At 52.3% G+C, this 17,243-nt stretch overlaps 6 protein-coding genes across 6 annotated transcripts; 4 read left to right on the top strand and 2 right to left on the bottom strand.

Moving 5' to 3' along the window:
- Positions 1–760: 760 nt before the first annotated feature.
- On the top strand, positions 761–4,757 carry DCS_06457 (uncharacterized protein; the record flags this gene model as incomplete). The annotated part of the gene is made up of 3 exons (XM_040803747.1): positions 761–1,076; positions 1,137–4,085; positions 4,147–4,757. 3 exons carry the CDS (start codon positions 761–763, stop codon positions 4,755–4,757), a joined length of 3,876 nt encoding a protein of 1,291 aa, XP_040653851.1.
- A 984-nt stretch (positions 4,758–5,741) lies between these two features.
- DCS_06456 (GTP-binding protein YchF) lies at positions 5,742–7,548 on the bottom strand (the record flags this gene model as incomplete). Its single annotated transcript, XM_040803746.1, has 4 exons — positions 5,742–6,293; positions 6,520–7,005; positions 7,065–7,136; positions 7,198–7,548. The coding sequence occupies 4 exons, from the start codon at positions 7,546–7,548 to the stop codon at positions 5,742–5,744; spliced, it is 1,461 nt and encodes a 486-aa protein (XP_040653850.1).
- Positions 7,549–8,382: 834 nt separating this feature from the next.
- Positions 8,383–9,208, top strand: DCS_06455 (UPF0326 protein hag1; the record flags this gene model as incomplete). Its single annotated transcript, XM_040803745.1, has 2 exons — positions 8,383–8,484; positions 8,543–9,208. 2 exons carry the CDS (start codon positions 8,383–8,385, stop codon positions 9,206–9,208), a joined length of 768 nt encoding a protein of 255 aa, XP_040653849.1.
- Positions 9,209–9,492: 284 nt separating this feature from the next.
- On the bottom strand, positions 9,493–10,251 carry DCS_06454 (uncharacterized protein; the record flags this gene model as incomplete). The annotated part of the gene is made up of 1 exon (XM_040803744.1): positions 9,493–10,251. The coding sequence occupies one exon, from the start codon at positions 10,249–10,251 to the stop codon at positions 9,493–9,495; it is 759 nt and encodes a 252-aa protein (XP_040653848.1).
- Positions 10,252–10,526: 275 nt separating this feature from the next.
- On the top strand, positions 10,527–12,209 carry DCS_06453 (mitochondrial inner membrane translocase subunit TIM44; the record flags this gene model as incomplete). Its single annotated transcript, XM_040803743.1, has 3 exons — positions 10,527–11,482; positions 11,534–12,005; positions 12,060–12,209. The coding sequence occupies 3 exons, from the start codon at positions 10,527–10,529 to the stop codon at positions 12,207–12,209; spliced, it is 1,578 nt and encodes a 525-aa protein (XP_040653847.1).
- Positions 12,210–14,030: 1,821 nt separating this feature from the next.
- DCS_06452 (vacuolar sorting protein) lies at positions 14,031–16,886 on the top strand (the record flags this gene model as incomplete). The annotated part of the gene is made up of 4 exons (XM_040803742.1): positions 14,031–14,164; positions 14,231–16,448; positions 16,520–16,666; positions 16,722–16,886. 4 exons carry the CDS (start codon positions 14,031–14,033, stop codon positions 16,884–16,886), a joined length of 2,664 nt encoding a protein of 887 aa, XP_040653846.1.
- Between the last annotated feature and the right edge of the window lie 357 nt (positions 16,887–17,243).

Genomic DNA, 17,243 nt, shown 5'->3' with positions numbered 1-17,243 from the left:
GTAAAGTACGCATAATAATTTTATATAGAAGATATGTGTTACATCGAAAGTTTTGCTTTTTATAATTACAAATAATTGAATTTCTATAAGTTCATAGCTCTGGCAAGTGAATTAAATTATAAAATTATAAATTATATGTATGTATATGTATGTATATATGTATATATATAATTATTTCTTCTTCTTCTTCTTATTCTATTTTTATAAGTAATTGTTTAAAAAAAACTCCATGTAGTATTATTAAATTATTAATATTGATACATAATAATGAAGAGAAGAAGATAATAAGCAATTATAAAACACTGTTTTAATTGAATTTGAACTCTGTGGGCAATAGGAGCAATGAGACGTCATTGAAAATGATTCTGCAGAGTTATTGCTTATCCCAACGTAAATGTGAGTTTGAGTGCGAAAGTGGAGTTTTGACGTAGCTTGAGGTATGTCTGGAGTGCGTACTACTGTCCAGAGTACGGAGTACTACTTATACTAGCATTTGTACGGAGTAGTGAACCTCACAAACTGATCTCAGCAACTGCAACTGCCGAATCGCAAGTAAGCCAACCACGACACGGAACAACCTAGACCAGGCGCCTTCTCACCATTGCCTCGTAACGATCTTAACGCGCACGTGTTGACAGTAAATAAGCTCCTGTCAGCATCTTTATGTATCTCGTCTTCAACACTCCTCACACGAAACAGTGCCGTCTTAACTCATCACGAGGCCGATGACTTCACGACTGTTGACTGTCAAGTCGAATGAATGCAAGTGTTAAACCCCTTCCTTAACGCTTTCTTCAAGAGCCCTATTGTTGCCCAGTGCTCCCCTGTGCACCACCATATTCTACTTGTTCCCCTGACGGATGTGCTTCTCACGACCCGTGAAACCGAGAATGGTGCTTCACTCCAAGATACCGTTGCCTCGGATGAGTTCCTCAGCAGCCACGTCCTTCGCATTCTCGCCCCCGAAAAAGATGTTGGGCAGAGCTTGCGAGATGTGAGAGGGAAGGCCAAGCAATTCTCGACCCTTAATGGGAGAAGTGTCGTCATTAAGGACTCGGTTGTATACAGCAACAAAGGTGCGCACCATTACTCGACGATTAAAGCCTTCGCGGATACTAACCATCTTGGGTCCTAAGGCTTCAAGTCCCTCGTGCAGGCCCAGCTCCTTAATGATGCCACCTGGTACCCTGACGTGTTCGAACCTCGACAATGGCTGATCTACTACATCTCCAAACCCTTGGTAGGCACCTGGGAGGAAGTCAGGGCCACTCCCGCGGTCCAAACCCCGGATATTCGGCAGATCAAGGCTATGGAGCGACAGAAGGTTCAAAATGGCGAGTCTGCCTCCAAGACTACAGGGCCACGCAAGAAAGATGTTCAAAACTTCCACGATTTACTCACCCACTTCCCCATGATTGCACGACATATGCGACCCAATCTCGAGAACCTGTTCGTTGAATTTTCCACAGTTGTCGAGAAGAATTTTCCCTCTTCATCGCCCTCCACAAATATTGTACCCGATAGCAGCGCAGAATGTCGCTCAGTTGTGGACATGAGCGAGGGACTGCCTAGTAGCTTAACGACGCAAGACGACAGAGAAAGACCGGGTAGTTTACCAGTGAACGAAAACTTTTATGCCGAAGACGACGAGGATATTATGCGAGCGTCCCTGGAGACGGCTGTCACAACTGCCATCGATCTTTTCCAGAGCGTGGACAAACAACAGCTCTCCTTGCTCGGTGCCACGACGGACCTGACGGGCCCTCTTGTTGAGAAGCTGATTGAGCGCTATGTTACAGAACATCTCCACCACCAGCTGTTTCCAAAGCTGAGCGGGTTACGGCGTCCCATGGACCTAGAACTGGAGGCAAAGATAAGACATATGGAGTATATCGACATAACACAACTAGGACTGGAAATCGATGGCGGCTCCAAGGCCAAGCATGACCTACTCGTTCAACTTTGCCCTGTCATCGAAGAGTTCAAAAAAATTACGCATGCCCGTAGCCCCGCTGAGATGATGGACACTCTGCTATCAACCATGAAGTCAGTCTCGCAGCTGACCAACACTTCTAAACCTCAAGACGGGCACGAGCCGGCTTCCGAAAAAGCGATGATGACAGTCAACGCCGACACCCTAGTCTCGCTACTGCTTTACGTCATCATTCGATCGCAAGTCAAGAATCTCCAGGCTCGACTCATCTACATGCGGAGCTTCATATTCGTAGACGACATCGACAGCGGTGAGATGGGATACGCATTAAGCACCTTTGAAGCTGTTTTATCATACCTCAGCCTGGATTCGGCCGGCCTGCGCAAGGCTAGCAAGATAAACAAGTCTTTATGGGATGTCATCAAACATGGCAACCTTCATGAACTGAAGAACATCATGGAGCCGAGCACGTCGGCTGTGGAGTGCGACGACCACAGTGATTTTGGCGTGTCTCATGCTGCTTCAAAAGCGACCCGAAGACCGTCGTTCAGCTGGGTCTTTACAAACGGCTCGTCCAGGAGACCATCGTTTGCTCTCTCAGTCTCGGATCGCTTCTCGCACGGGTCAAATCTAAGCCACGTCTTTCCGTTCCAGTCAACTGGCGGATACTCGCGAGACTTCCCTCCCGCAAAGAAAATCAAGCGAGTAGCGATGGACACCAGGAGTCTGTCGAGCAGTTCAGAACACTCGCTTCACTCATGCACAGGAAGCATTGGGACACTGGGAAGTGTCATCGAGGGAGATGTGTCGGTGGAAAGACTGGCGCGCACGGGGGACTCTTCTGGTGAATCGATACTCATGATGGCGGTGCAGAACGGGCAAGCAGAGTCGCTCCGGTACCTCCTTTCCCTCTCAGTCCACTTCCCCGTGGAGTTTGTTCTAGAGGATATGAACAACGAAGACACGTCGCTTCTCAGTGCTGCCATACAGCTGGGACACAGCAGGATGATCGACATGATTTTGGACCACATTAGCTCACTGGCAACGTGCGAACAGCTGGCCCGGTATCTCTCAGAGCAAGACATCTGGGGCCGCAGCGTCGGCCACTATCTGTTCCACACACCCTCCCTGATCGACCGGATTGGCAGCTTAATACCGTGGCGGCAACGTGATAAGAATGGTCAAACGCCGCTTTTTGCGCTGTGCAGGTCCTATGACCACGCAAACTACCATGACATGATCGAAAGTGGGCTCAGAGTAGCTCGTGAGGCGCAGGGTGATCGCCTACCGCTGCACATCGACGAACATGTTGATGGCAAGGGAAACACGCTCCTGCACATTATAAACGAGCCGAGACTAGCCTTGCGCATCTTGCAATGCTGTGATGTGGATGTCAACGCGACGAATGACAGGCGCTTCACGGCGCTTATGGTGGCGAGCAAGTATGGGAGATACGACATGGTGAGGTGTCTCTTTGCCGACCCTCGCGTGGACGTGGGGGCACGAGAAATGCGCGGACTCACGGCGGTTGAGCTTGCGAAAGACGACGATGTTCGGAACAAGATCGACGACCTGAGTCTATTCAGCATGCCCGTCGGCCGAGCCGGGCGCATCACCAGCGTTGTCAGGGCCTTCTTTGTGGAAGACGGGAGCGTGCGGTTGGTTCTGAAGTCTGCAGCTCCAACAGACCACGACAGCTACACAGTGACGACGAGCCGGCGCTCGCTGAACGAGTTTGAGCAGCTGGCCCACCTCCTGGCGAGCGAGCACCCGGCATCATGGATGCCGTCGATCGCAGATACAAGGTCACCATTCCAGCTACCAACGAAGCCATCTCGGGCGATCCTGCGAGACATACAGACGAGGATGGACTGGTTCCTGAGGGTGATGCTGGACCACCCAACCCTGGCGACGCACGAGATGCTCTGGGAGTTTTTTCTCGTGCCCGAGTTGCAGCTGGACGTCATGGAGCAGCGCACCAAGCTCAAGGCGGAGATGAGACTGGAGAAGATCAAGGAAGAGTTTGAGCCTGTGGAGGACGTGCGGGACGTGGAACAATTCGTGAACCATGCGCGGGAGATGGTACGGGGCGTCAGCTTCTCCATCAAGAACACAACTAGGAGAGCCAACGGGCTCGCGCTCGCGACCTGCGGTAAGCGTTCCCAAGGGCTCCTGCCAAACAGAAAATGTAGATGCTGATGACTCGGTCGCAGACATGTACGACTCGATCATGTTGCTCCATTGGCACGCGGCAGCCGCCGAGTACATTCCATCATCGCACGCTCGTGCGCTGGAACGATATGGCCGGGCTCTGATGCCGACACAGTCAAATCCTCAGAGAACGCTGCACACGACGCTGCTTGCCATGCAGTCGACCGTGCAGGCGATGCTGTCAGCACTGGGCCGGCCGGGCAGTCTGATCAGCCAAATCTCGGCGGCCCAGAGGGAAGCTGACCGGAACGAGAACGTCGGTGGACGAGCATCGCGATGGCCTTTGGGCTTGCTGGACGAAACAAGGCAACGCCTTCAGGACGGGAAGAAGCAGCGTGCACGCAAATGGCGCCAGGACGCAGAGATGCTTTCGCGGGAGTTGCGGTTCACGCAACAGACAGTGGCGAGTGAGCTGGCAGGGTGGCAAGAAATGCACGAAAAAATGGGCCGGCAGGCGATCCGCGAGTTTGCTCGAGGCATGGTCGTGCAAGAGCGGATGAGGCTGGATGGCATGATTCGGGCCCTCAGCAATGCGAAGCCTCTGCGACCGGGCGGCCCGGGTCTGTTGTCGGCGGTGAAGAATGGCGCGTTAGCCGAGAGAGGGCTCGTGTAGGTGAGAGGGAGGCTCAGAGCGAGAGTGCGCTGGCCACGATCTAGGTGGGTGGCAAGCTTGATGCGACTTGGTGAATGGACGACCAGGTGTTGGGCCTCTTCCTCCGCTGTGTTGGGTTCTGGAATAGCTAAAGTACAATGTTATATGGCCAACTGCGCAGTTGTGCGGTTGTATGTTGATCCGAAAAATTGGAGGGCAGACAAAACAGGTGTGCTATGGGCATAATATGAGCAGGTAGTGCCATTCAGGCAGGTCTCCAATCTTAAGATACTCTCACAGCCTCATCGTTGGTCGCCGTCGTCGCTGGCAGTTCTCGAACATGAAGCGGGAATGAAGCAGAAGCCAAAGGCCGTCACGAGCTCGAGTAAGGGACAGGGATGAATGATGGCGCACACCAGGGTGCAGCAGACGCCTTCTTATTAACCTTCGTCCCGCACTCACCTACCTCAACCATCCTCACCAATCATCGCTTCAAGGTTGCACAGCGCGCGAGGGCCACCCCCTCACTCGGCCGAGATTTATACCCGTGCATTCTCTCCCAGGTCAACAAAGATATGAATGAAGAAGCCAGCATGCATAAGGAAGTTAACGTGGACGAGGAAATCAAAATGGATGAGTCAAATGGATGGAAAATAATCTGCTGTCGCCGAAGTCGCGTGCGCATCTTCTCAATGAGAGTCACTCCAAAAAGCAAGATGCCTAGGCATCCTTTCAATAGCAGGTGGAACAAGGCGCTTTTGAGATGTACGCAGATGCGTCTTCAATGGACGAAGAGGGAGAATGTGTGCAATGAATCGTCGTCGTATGATACAGAACAGTGCCATCTGGGGGATAAGGGGAGCGAAGGAGTATGGCACCGATTCTTGGCGTATGATGTTTCAGGTTGGCACCGTAGGCATGCACGGGGTTAGCGACTGTGTGACTGAGAGCATTTCCTGCATTTTCTACTTGAAGGTGACGTGCAGTTATTCCGATTTGCAGAAATCAGCCCTTGGCAGCGCCGGCCTTAATGAGGAGAATGTCTCCATCCTCAACGACATATTCTTTGCCCTTGGTCATCATTTTGCCTTTTGCCTTGACCTCGGCCTCGTCGCCTAATTCCTTCAGCATGTTGAAGTTGAACACGATGGCCTGAATGAACGTTTTCTCAAAGTCCGTGTGGATGACACCGGCGGCTTGGGGAGCCTTGGTGCCGACACGAATGGTCCATTGTCGAACCTCGTCAGCGCCCGTCGTAAAGAAACTGCCCAGTTGAAGAGTCTTGCGCATCTGCGTGACGATCTTTGGGAGAGCCGACTCGGCGCCGACGTTCTTTTGCTCCTCTTTGGCTGCTTCCTCTGACTCGAAGCGAGTCAAGCGTTCCTCGTACGAAACGGAAATGGGGATAATGGGATCTCCGGCCGCATTCTCCTTGATCCACTCGGCGACCTTGGGCAAATACTTGTTCTTCTTGCGAACAAAATCTTTTTCAGACAGATTGACCAGGTAGACAACAGGCTTGGCCGTCAAGAGGAACAGGGGGTTGATGACTTCGACCTGAGCGTTCAGTTAGCAATCATTTCAGACCAAGAGTAGTTTTAATTGCTCGACGGAAACAAAAGCTTTATGGTCAGATGGGACGTTATCTCAGTATGCACTCTAAGCGTTGTATGTGTGAGGCATTCGAAGAGCTGGGATTATTCAGGCCAATGGCCTTTTGTCATCACGTAAAGCAGGCATGCGCAGAAGGAAGGGGGGGGGAGGGGGGGGGTGGTTGCCTTACCTCCTTTGGTGTCCAGTTACCTTTTCGGACATCCTTGCCATCCTGGAGCCAGGCGAGGACCTTCTCGATCATATCCTGTTCCTGCTTGGCCTTTTTGAGCTCCAAACTTTGACCACCCATTCGAGTTTTCTTCTTCTGGTTCTCGAGAGCTTTTTCGACGAACTCGATGTCCTTAAGTCTCAACTCCTCGCTGATGATGTCAAGGTCGCGAGTAGGGTTGACATCACCCTCAACATGTATAATTTCCGCATCGTCGAAACACCGGACGACCTGGAAGATGGCATCCACAGCCCGGATGTGAGACAGGAAGGCATTGCCCAAGCCCGCACCAGTGGAGGAGCCACGGGTCAGGCCAGCGATGTCGTAGACCGTCAGGTTGGCCGGTACCACAGACTTCGGCTTGTATTTCTCAACCAGCCAGTCGAATCGGTCATCGGGGACAATGACACGGGCCTCTTCAGGATCGATGGTGGCGTAGGGAAAGTTCTTTTACAGCTATCAGTACCCGGTATAAAGTGCGAGGGTCAAGTGAGGAGACTTCATACAGCTGGGTTGCCTAGTGAGCATTTTGTGATGGCTTGGAACAGAGTTGATTTGCCGACGTTGGCCAGGCCGACCTGAAGGAGGCAGTTTTAGTGGACGATCGTGTCAGGACGGTTCAGAGCCGGGGCGGCTCACAATGCCACTCTTGAGGTTGTTCCCGGGCCTGCCCAAAGGAATCTTTTCTTCCACGACCTGCTTCTTGGGTGGCATCTTGTTTCTTGATTTTGCGTACTGGCGACGCGGGGTATAGGAGAGGATGCACCTCAGAGCTAGTGCTTGTCCAGATGCGGCAGACCTTGCTGCGCGGAGTAGGAAAGGGGGAGCAAAAGAAGCGAACGGGAGAAAAGGAGAGACGGAGAGGGAAGTCGTAGTGGCAGAATTGGCCGTTGCCAGCCTCAACCGTCGCTTTTGCGAAGCACTGAAGAACCTGCAGGAAAAAAGAAGAATTGTGAGAGGGGCAAGTGGATGGAGAAGGGCAATGCACATTGTGAATTTGGCGAAATTTGATCGTTTCCGCCATTGCGGGAAGTCGGAAGACGGAAGGAGTTTTTCCCGTGCTGGAGACGACCAATCCGCACCGTTATTAGTAAATATCTCCTGGTAATATTACTCTAACCCAAGTGTTATTACCTAGTAATTAGGTAAGTACTCCGTACAGCTCACACAATCAAAGTTGCACAGTAATACACCGTACATGTACATATGTACATGTATTAGTTGCAGTTCAGTGTTGTTGCGCAATGCACCTTGATCTACTTACCGAGTACTGTACAGTACAACTACTTAGTGTATAGGTAGTAAGTACATACTTAAGTACGGAATATTACTGTACATGCACTGTACAGTACACCAACGCACCAAACAGTACATGCGCTTAAGTAAGTACAGTAGTACGACATGTCGTGTGCTAGCACCACACAAGCACAAGTACAAATACTCACTACTTCAGGATACCCACCTACTACTGTACAATACCTACTGAACAGTACTTGTAGCAAGCTGCTGTTAGCGGGTAGCCAATGATAACTGTGGTAGGCATTTCGCTGACGTCGACTTGCAAACCATCTCCTCTCCGCTACTGGTCGCAACAAGCAGCGGTTCCCACGAAACAGGACATGCTGAGGATGAAAGTACTATTGCGTTCTTTTGTATCAGACCTTCGAGTGACCTATCCATGCTAACCTGGCAGAGTGGCTGCTTCTGCTCCTGCCCTCCTTCTTTCTTGACATATTGTCAACGATAGCTAGCTACGCCATCGCCAAAACAAGCTGGTGCGAGGACCAAAGATTCATTCATCTCCCCATTCCCCACAATCCAGTCATGCCTGGCGAAAACAGCAACAGGGAGTTGACTCGCCGGCATCGTTCAACACTCTCACTGCAGAAGACGGATATTGTTATTCATGTCTATGACCTGCTTCCGGTGGGCCAAACCGCACGTGATTTGTCAAGGACCAATGGATGACTGACATATAAGATAGCCCGGCAGGCTATCGTCGATCCTTTGGACGTTCGGTGCATCGCTGCTCCATTCAGGCGTCGTCATCGGCGGCCGCGAATACGCATACGGCGGCCACGACAAGCGCAATGCCACCGGCGTGTACTGGACGAAACCGAAAACGGAGCCACCTGGTGGCACGTTTCGGTGCGAGATACTCCACGGGTTCACTCTAGCGGCCGACGAGGAAATTGACGCGAGCATTCGACAGGCATCCGACGAGTTCCTCGGGACATCTTATAACCTTCTCACAAGAAACTGCAATCATTTCACATCATACCTCTGTAAGAAACTTACGGGCAAACAAGGTCCCGGATGGCTGAACCGCGCCGCTAGCATCGGCGTTGCCTTGCCCTGTGTCGTGCCCCGAGGGTGGATTGAGCCGCCCGAGTGTGAACAGGCCGATGGCGAACTTGCCGATGAGGATGGGGAGCATGAGGATGAGAATTCTCACATGCTCGAGCAGTCTCGGCTGCATTTCCTTTCCAATGGTGTACGAGTGCTCGCGCATTCGAGTGTCAATGACGCTGAGTGGAGCGGAGAAGAGCAATCCAGGCTGCATGGAGATGGCAGCAGGAAGGGAAAGCAAGTCTTGCGAGATGGTACTGGGCGACAACGTCCTCCCGCCGAACGAGTCCAACGACGATAACGCGCCCTTTCTACCCCTGATCTCGAAACCATACACATGCAGCGCAAGGTGTGCAGGGCGCTCGAGCCCTTGAAGGGGAAGTGCGATACCACAAATCGTCCTGATGATGGCTCAGAGTTGAGTCTGCTAGGGCGATGACTCCTGTCACACCATTCCGTGACCTTTCTTCTACGCTGACTAGTCACTGGTGCAGCATGGGCCGCGCAGAAGCATGGCAATGAATTCATTTTCGCCCCTCTATGGCTGGCAGATACCTTTACTTTAATGGTGCATGCAAACAAATCCTATAGACGCCGCGGCTTCTCGCTTCTCGTTCCTCCAAACTTGATGCGTGTGGAGTCGGCAACGCGTACAATCTTGTCGCGAAAGACCTTGCCCTCGGGGCTCATCAAAACTTTGACCGCTGCCTCTCGCCCCTGCCCAAATCCTCGCAGCACCAGTTCCAAGCGCCTGATCTTCATGGGCCACCCTGTGTGGATGAGTCGCTCCAGCACATATTTCGTCAATGAATAAGCCGAGTCGAAGGTCCCCCGTCGTGACTTCTTGAAGCCAATATTGCCGCAGGACATGGATATGATGGGCTCTCGGTTAGGTTTGGAGCAGGTGATGTGTGTGTTGTGCTTGTGGGAAAAAATATGAAAGTGATATGGTTCCAACTCATCTTCCTTGGCTTGTGCAGGTGGGACAGGCTTGCCCGAGAGCGCGCTCGTATCGATATTCGATTTGTTGAGGGCCTGAAAGACCATGCTCTGCGATAGGTCCGACATGGCGTTCGGCTGCTGCGAGCTTTTGCCGCGGGCCGTCTGCGAGGAGCCGTAGATGTTTTCGAGCAACGACTCCGTCTTTGGCCGTGCCTGTACTCGCTTGGGCTTATCGTCCTCCCATCGTATGCTCGTTTGAGACAGACATCGTGCTTTCCAGAAAGCGTGTTTAGGCGCTACAGCCTCGCCGGGGAGGAATAGAGGCCGTGCCGCCAGACAACTCGTCAATGGTCGCTTCATTGTGCTCGCATTGAACGGAAGCTTCAGTTGTGAAATGTCCATCGCCCCAGCAAGCGGCTATTGGCACTAAAACAGGTACGAGCGGCCAAGGGTTCTGGGGCCAATTTGCCGTAGTTTTGCCGCTGCTCCACTTGTTTTGTCCTGCTTCCTTGATTGATGCTGTCGGCGCAGGCGGCTTTCGGAGAGAAATTTATTTCCGTCTCCACGAGCAGCTATCCCGAGCTCTTCACCTTCCTGTATAGCATTGTATCTGCGCCTTGTCCACGAGCAAGTTGACACTTTCTTGTGGACCGCCACTCCAGAATTTCGATTTCAGCATGAAAGCTTTCGTTCGCACCTCGGCGAAGTCGCAAATTGCCTTCACGAGGGCCTCGGCTCAGATAATCCACTCTCATGGCAGATCACCAGCCTACCGGAGGTTAGCCTCCCGGCTCTTCTCCTCGCTGGTCTCCAGTCGCCATGGTTATGGCATCCAGCCAAACCCCTTGGAGGGCACCGTATTGTCTCCTTTGCGATCCCGTTTTCTCCCCCCCGAACTTTGCATCGTCTCCCCCTCCAATCAGTTTCGGCAGTTCCATCTCGCCAGCAGGAGATGCCGACCGGAGATGCCCAAGACACAAGGTGCCGACCAGCCAAAGACCACGTCGGCCGAATCCAAGACTGAGACCGAGAAAGAAAAGTCTACGAAGGCCAAGGGTGACGAAGACGGCGACAACGCCAAGGCCAGAGACAAGCAGGAAGGGGAAAACGAAGACGGGAAGAAGAAAAAGGAGGATCTTCCGCCTCCCCCGCCTCATGGAGACAAGACTCCTTGGCAGGTCTTCACCGAGACCATGAACTCAGAGTTCCAAGCCTCGAAGGAGTGGAACGAGTCCACCAAGCAAATCGGCGCCGCCGCGCATCAGTTTTCGGAGAGCGAGTCTGTCCGCAGAGCCCGCGAAGCGTACGAGAAGTCGACAGATGCCGTCTCCTCCACCGCGTCCAAGGCGGTACGATCGACAGCCGGTGCCATTGGCAAGGGTGCTGCGTGGACATGGGATACGTCCGTGGTCAAGGGCGTACGCAAGGCAGCCAATGTCACTGGCGAGGCCGTTGACAAAGCCACCAAACCCATTCGCGATACCGAGGCGTACAGGAACGTCAAGGATGTCATTGACGATGGTAGCTCTTCGCGATACGGCGGATGGGTCGAGAAGGAGGAGCGGAAGAGGAGGAGGGCGGCCTGGGAAGCCCAGCGTGACAATGCTGGCCAAGTTTTGGAGGAAGACCCGAAGTAGGTCCCGGAAACGAAGTGTGACTGTACGGGAAACTGACATTGTTACAGCGCCGGCACCAACGTCACCCTTCACAAAGACGCGGCCTGGAAGGAGGCCTGGAAGGACTTCCGCGATACCAACAAGTTTGTCCAGGGCATCTTCACCATGCGTGGCAAATATGAGGAGTCGGAGAACCCGCTTATATCGACTGCTCGGAGCATTACCGATCGTATCGGTGGATTCTTCGCCGAGAATGAGACGGCCATGGTGATCAAAAAGTTCCGAACCATCGATCCAAACTTCCAGGTGGAGCCATTCCTTCAGGAGCTTCGAGAGTACATTCTCCCCGAGGTGCTGGATGCCTATGTCAAGGGAGATACCGAGACGCTGAAGCTGTGGCTGTCTGCTGCGCAGTACTCCGTGTACGAGGCGCTGACGAAGCAATACCTTCAAGCGGGCATGAAGTCTGACGGCCGGATTCTGGACATCAGAAATGTCGACATCTTGCGAGCCCGCATGCTCGACCCTGGCGAAGTTCCCGTATTCATAATTACCTGTCGCACACAAGAGGTTCATGTATATCGCAATGCGAAGTCGAACGAACTTGCCGCCGGCATGGAAGACAAGGTGCAGCTGGTCACCTACGCCATCGGAATCACGAGAGTGCCCGAAGATGTAAACAACCCGGAGACAAGAGGCTGGCGATTGATTGAGATGCAAAAGAGTGGCAGGGACTGGTACTGATCGGACACCGTGCAGTTCTAATTGCGTCACCCGACTTGATCGTGGTGGTAATATCTCATCTGTTCAATACTTTGTATGATACGTTTGTCTTCGTCTGTACGGAGAACGATTTGCGGCCTTGAGGATCGGTAGGTGATGGGGGGCGAAGGCATTTAGGCAATGCTATCGGCCTGAAAACACATATGACACAGGAACAATGGCGGGTACTTCTCCGGCTATACCAACAATCAAGAAGAACAACACCGCTCTGCTTGAGGCCTCGATGGCGGAGGCTTCTGAACTACATGGTTAGGAAGGCAAGGTGGGATGAATAAATCAGACACAATTTGCCATGCCATGCGCCTGGACCAGTGAAACGTATCAACTACCTCTCAAGTACGGAGTACTTAGACCTAATTCATAGGTGACTCCTGAAGCTGTTTGAGCTATGTATAAAGTACACCTACTTGAATTTGTCGCACACGTATTACGGAGTATTACGGTATACTGAACTCCGTATGGAGTAAGTAAAATTGTAATGACTCACATTATAGTAGTACGGAGTTACAGTACGTGGCAAAAAGTATTTGCCTCCCCCCCTAGGTACTACATTCTAAGTCCAATCAAACCTAATCATTTCCGTTAGTATTATAACAATCAAATAGCTATATGCGCATCAAACGTAGCAATAACAATGCCTCAAAGCAGCTGTAACGATGCCTCGAGGCAAGGAATTATCGCAGCAAATGTGATTACGGATTTGCAAGCTACCTCTCGACGGACGAGTCGATAGATTCGTTATCTTCGAGATTTAGAAGCTGATTGATACAATGCCCCATTGCGTTGAGGCTATTATTATTGCAGTAGCGGGGTGGTAGACGAAATATTTATTGTTATAATACTAACAAAATACATTATGTTTGACTTGACCAGGAATGCGGTACCTAAGAAGGGGCAAATACTTTTTGCCCCCCCACTGTAAGTACTCCGTAAGTACGGAGTACAAAGTAGTGATATTCCTACTCCGTAGATTGTTCAAGTAATTAATACTTGTAAAAGTACGGAGTACATGTACTTACTACCCCGAAGCTAGGATAGTGCTTAGTAAGTACTAACAACGGCAAACTGGAGAGCATCTAATATAGCATGTTGGATAATTATGTATTACTACAACGAGCATAGGTGCAGCTTCACTCCGTAAGTGCCTAATATATAAGTAGAAGCAAGTATACTCCGTATTTTAATATTATAGCACAGATACTACACTGTACTGCACCGTCCGAAGCACCCGAGCAGTAGGTGTACTGTATTGTAGGTACCGTACCTGTACTTACTTAAGTACACCGTCTGACGTACTTTGTAGGTGTACAAGTAAGTAAGTACTCTGGACTGCAAGTACTTGTACTTAAGAACTTATGGATACTCCGTATAGTACGGAGTATACTTTAAGTACTTATGTACAGTACTACTTACTTTTACTGACATGCACAAAGTATGGAATGCTTTGCTGGATTTTTCTTGTCATAGCCTCACGTGACGCCGTCTATTCCTTGTGGTCGTTGGTTGTCACTGGCTGCATGCGCAACACGGACCTGGCTCTTTGGTGGCTGAATCGCCAACAAGCAAGCTTCCCATCCCGACCCCCCGCCGCCGTCTCGTCGTCATCAGCGCCAACTTGTGCACACCATCCGATCCATTCCACGCTGCGAACAGCCCTGACAGGTCTGAGCCCTTCGAAGGCAACTGCCGACGACGGCAGTCAATGCCGGCATCGAGGTACTTCCTCTTGCAATTCCGCTCAACCTTCTCCACCGTCGTCGAACCACAATCTTGACGGCAACGATGGCAACAACTGCCCAACCTGACGACCAGGCTCGCCTCCTTGAGGATGCCTTGGCAGCTGTGAGACAGCAAACATCATTGATGCGGAAATGCCTCGACACTCCCGGGAAACTTATGGACGCCCTCAAGTGCTGGTTTGTGCTCGGACGTAACGTACAACCTCCGAATGCTGGCTGACCCGCCCCTTCGTGCACCTTCAGCTCGACCCTTGTTTCTGAACTTCGCACCAGCAGCCTTGGGCCGAAGCAATACTATGAGCTCTACATGTCTGTATTCGATGCCCTGCGCTATTTGTCTGTTCACCTGCGCGAGAACCACCCGGTCAACCACCTCGCCGACCTGTACGAGTTGGTTCAGTATGCCGGCAACATCATTCCGCGATTGTACCTCATGATTACTGTTGGAACGGCTTACATGTCGATCGCGGATGCACCCGTCAAGGAACTCATGAAGGACATGATGGACATGAGCCGAGGGGTCCAACATCCCATTCGCGGGCTCTTCCTTCGATACTACCTGTCAGGACAGGCACGAGACTTCCTCCCCACGACTGACAGCGAGGGACCGGAGGGAAATCTGAGCGACTCGATCAACTTTATCTTGACGAATTTTGTGGAGATGAACAAGCTGTGGGTGCGGTTGCAGCACCAGGGTCACTCCAGGGAGCGGGAGCAGAGGATCCGCGAACGAAAGGAACTCCAGCTGCTGGTGGGCAGCAATATTGTTCGTCTGAGCCAGCTTGTTGACCTCGAAACGTACAAGACTGGCATCCTCGGGCCTTTGCTGGAGCAAGTCGTGCAGTGCCGCGATGTTCTGGCGCAGGAGTACCTTCTCGAAGTCATCACCCAGGTGTTCCCGGATGAATTCCACCTTCATACCCTGGACCGATTCCTCGCTGCAGTCTCTAGGTTAAACCCGCACGTGGACGTGAAATCCATCGTTATTGGGCTTATGGACCGGCTATCAGAGTACGCCGACCGGGAAGGGTCTACTGGCAAGGGTACCGACCAGGAGAAGGCCGAAGCCGAGGCCGAGGCACTGTCAGACTTGTTGGAAAAAGCCAAGCTCCAGGAAGACGGCGGCCTAAAAGCAGCAGTAAGTGCCGAGTTAGAACCTCACGCAGCAGGCGCGACGGCAGTTGAGCCAGGCCCAACCGAGCAGGGTCAAGGGGGTCCCTCGGCCGAACCAGCAGGCAACGACACCAATGCTGTCGGTGGTGAGTCGACCTCGTCGGCCGAGATGGGGGCCGCAGCCGTCAATGGAAAAGAGGCAGATGGCACAAGCGTTCAACTCTACGAAATCTTCTTTGCGCAGGTCAAGAATCTGGTCGAGGCGCAGCATCTTCCCGTCCAAGACAGCATTGCCTTGCTTGTTTCCCTGTGCAACCTCGCACTCAACAACTACCCCGAACGCTTGGATTACGTCGACCAGATACTGGCTTTTGCGACGATAAAATCCAAAGAGAACATCAACAACGCCGACATGCACTCACCGGCGGCCCAGCAGAGCCTTCTTGCCCTGCTTCAGGCGCCATTGATGCGGTACACGTCCATGTTCACGGCCCTTTCACTCCCTACCTATGTCCCATTGTTCCAATGCCAATCCTACCCTACTCGACGTGCCGTGGCTGGTGGTATCCTGCGAGCGCTGTTGAAGGACCATGTCAAGATTTCCTCTGTTTCTCAGCTCGAGAACGTCCTCGAGGTCATGTCAGTGCTCATCAAGGAGGGCTCACAAGCTCCCCAAGGGTATCCAGGTATTTCGCAGAGGCGGGCTGTGGAGACGGACGAGACCATGGAAGAACAAAGCTGGCTGGCGAGGATGGTGCACTTACTGCAGGCCGAGGACAACGACACACAGTTCAAGCTGTTGCAAATGGCCCGGAAAGCGTACGCGGATGGCAATGATCGCATACGGACGACAAGCCCGCCACTCATCACTGCATGTCTCAAGCTTGCTAGAAGGTTCAAGCTTCGGGAGCACTACGACGATAAATGGGAAACGCAAAGCAACTCCCTCTTCAAGTTCGTCCACTCGATCCTGAGCACACTCTACACCCGCGTCAACGGTACCGGCGCCTCTGAGTTGGTGCTGCGCCTGTTTTGCAGCGCCGGGCAAGTCGCCGACTCGACTGGCTTTGAGGAGGTTGCCTACGAGTTCTACGCCCAGGCGTTCACTGTGTACGAAGAAGCCGTGTCGGATTCCAAAGCGCAGTTTCAGGCAGTCTGTATTATCGCCGCCTCTCTCCATCAGACCCGTCACTTTGGCAAGGAAAACTATGACACGCTTATTACGAAGTGTGCGCAGCATGGTAGCAAACTTCTGCGGAAGCCCGATCAGTGTCGCGCGGTGTATTTGGCCAGCCACTTGTGGTGGGCTACCCCAGTGGCGTCCAACGGAGAGACCGAAGAGACCGAGGTGAGTTTGAATCCTCCGAGAGAGAGACGTGTGGGAAGTTGGAATGCGGCCGTGCTAATGGCAACCGACAGCTCTACCGCGATGGCAAGCGGGTGCTTGAATGCTTGCAGCGGGCACTTCGAGTTGCGGACTCTTGCATGGAGACTGCCACGTCCATCGAGCTCTTCGTGGAGATACTAGACCGATATGTCTATTACTTTGACCAGCAGAATGAATCGGTATATAAGCTCATTCGCGAACAAAAAGTCCTCGCTTACTGAAAGCCACAAACAGGTCACTACCAAATATCTCAACGGTTTGATTGAGCTGATACATTCGAACCTGGCCGGGAACCAGCAGGACTCAGTGTCCGTCGAAACAAGCAAGAAGCACTTCCACCAGACGCTGGAGAACATCAAGAGTAGACAGTATGAAGGCGTGGTGCTATACCCCAGCTAGCCGAGTATGCTCGGACGCGGTTGGTACGATTGTTGAAGCTTTTGGAGGGTTGCAGGGGTGCGTGCGTGTACGAGTACTAGTAGATGACTCCCATCGCACAACAGCATGGGGAACAGGCGCTGCGTGTGTGGGAGGAGTGCTGCTTGCGCTTTTCCCGTGGTCAATTCTTCATGGACCTTGCTTCAAACCTGGACCCGGCACATTTCCCACTGATAAGCCTATGGTCGAGTATAGTACAAGGAAGTGATCTTTACCGGGCTCGGAAACCACCAGTTCAGGGGAAATTCCGACGATCTAAGAGAGGCGGCGGCATGCCCTGCTCCGCCAGAGGGAGAGTGAAATCCAACCACAGCCACG

The sequence above is a fragment of the Drechmeria coniospora genome, chromosome 03, assembly GCF_001625195.1.
Source record: "Drechmeria coniospora strain ARSEF 6962 chromosome 03, whole genome shotgun sequence".
Lineage (NCBI taxonomy): Eukaryota > Fungi > Ascomycota > Sordariomycetes > Hypocreales > Ophiocordycipitaceae > Drechmeria > Drechmeria coniospora.
This window is presented reverse-complemented; position numbering and strand designations above follow the sequence as displayed.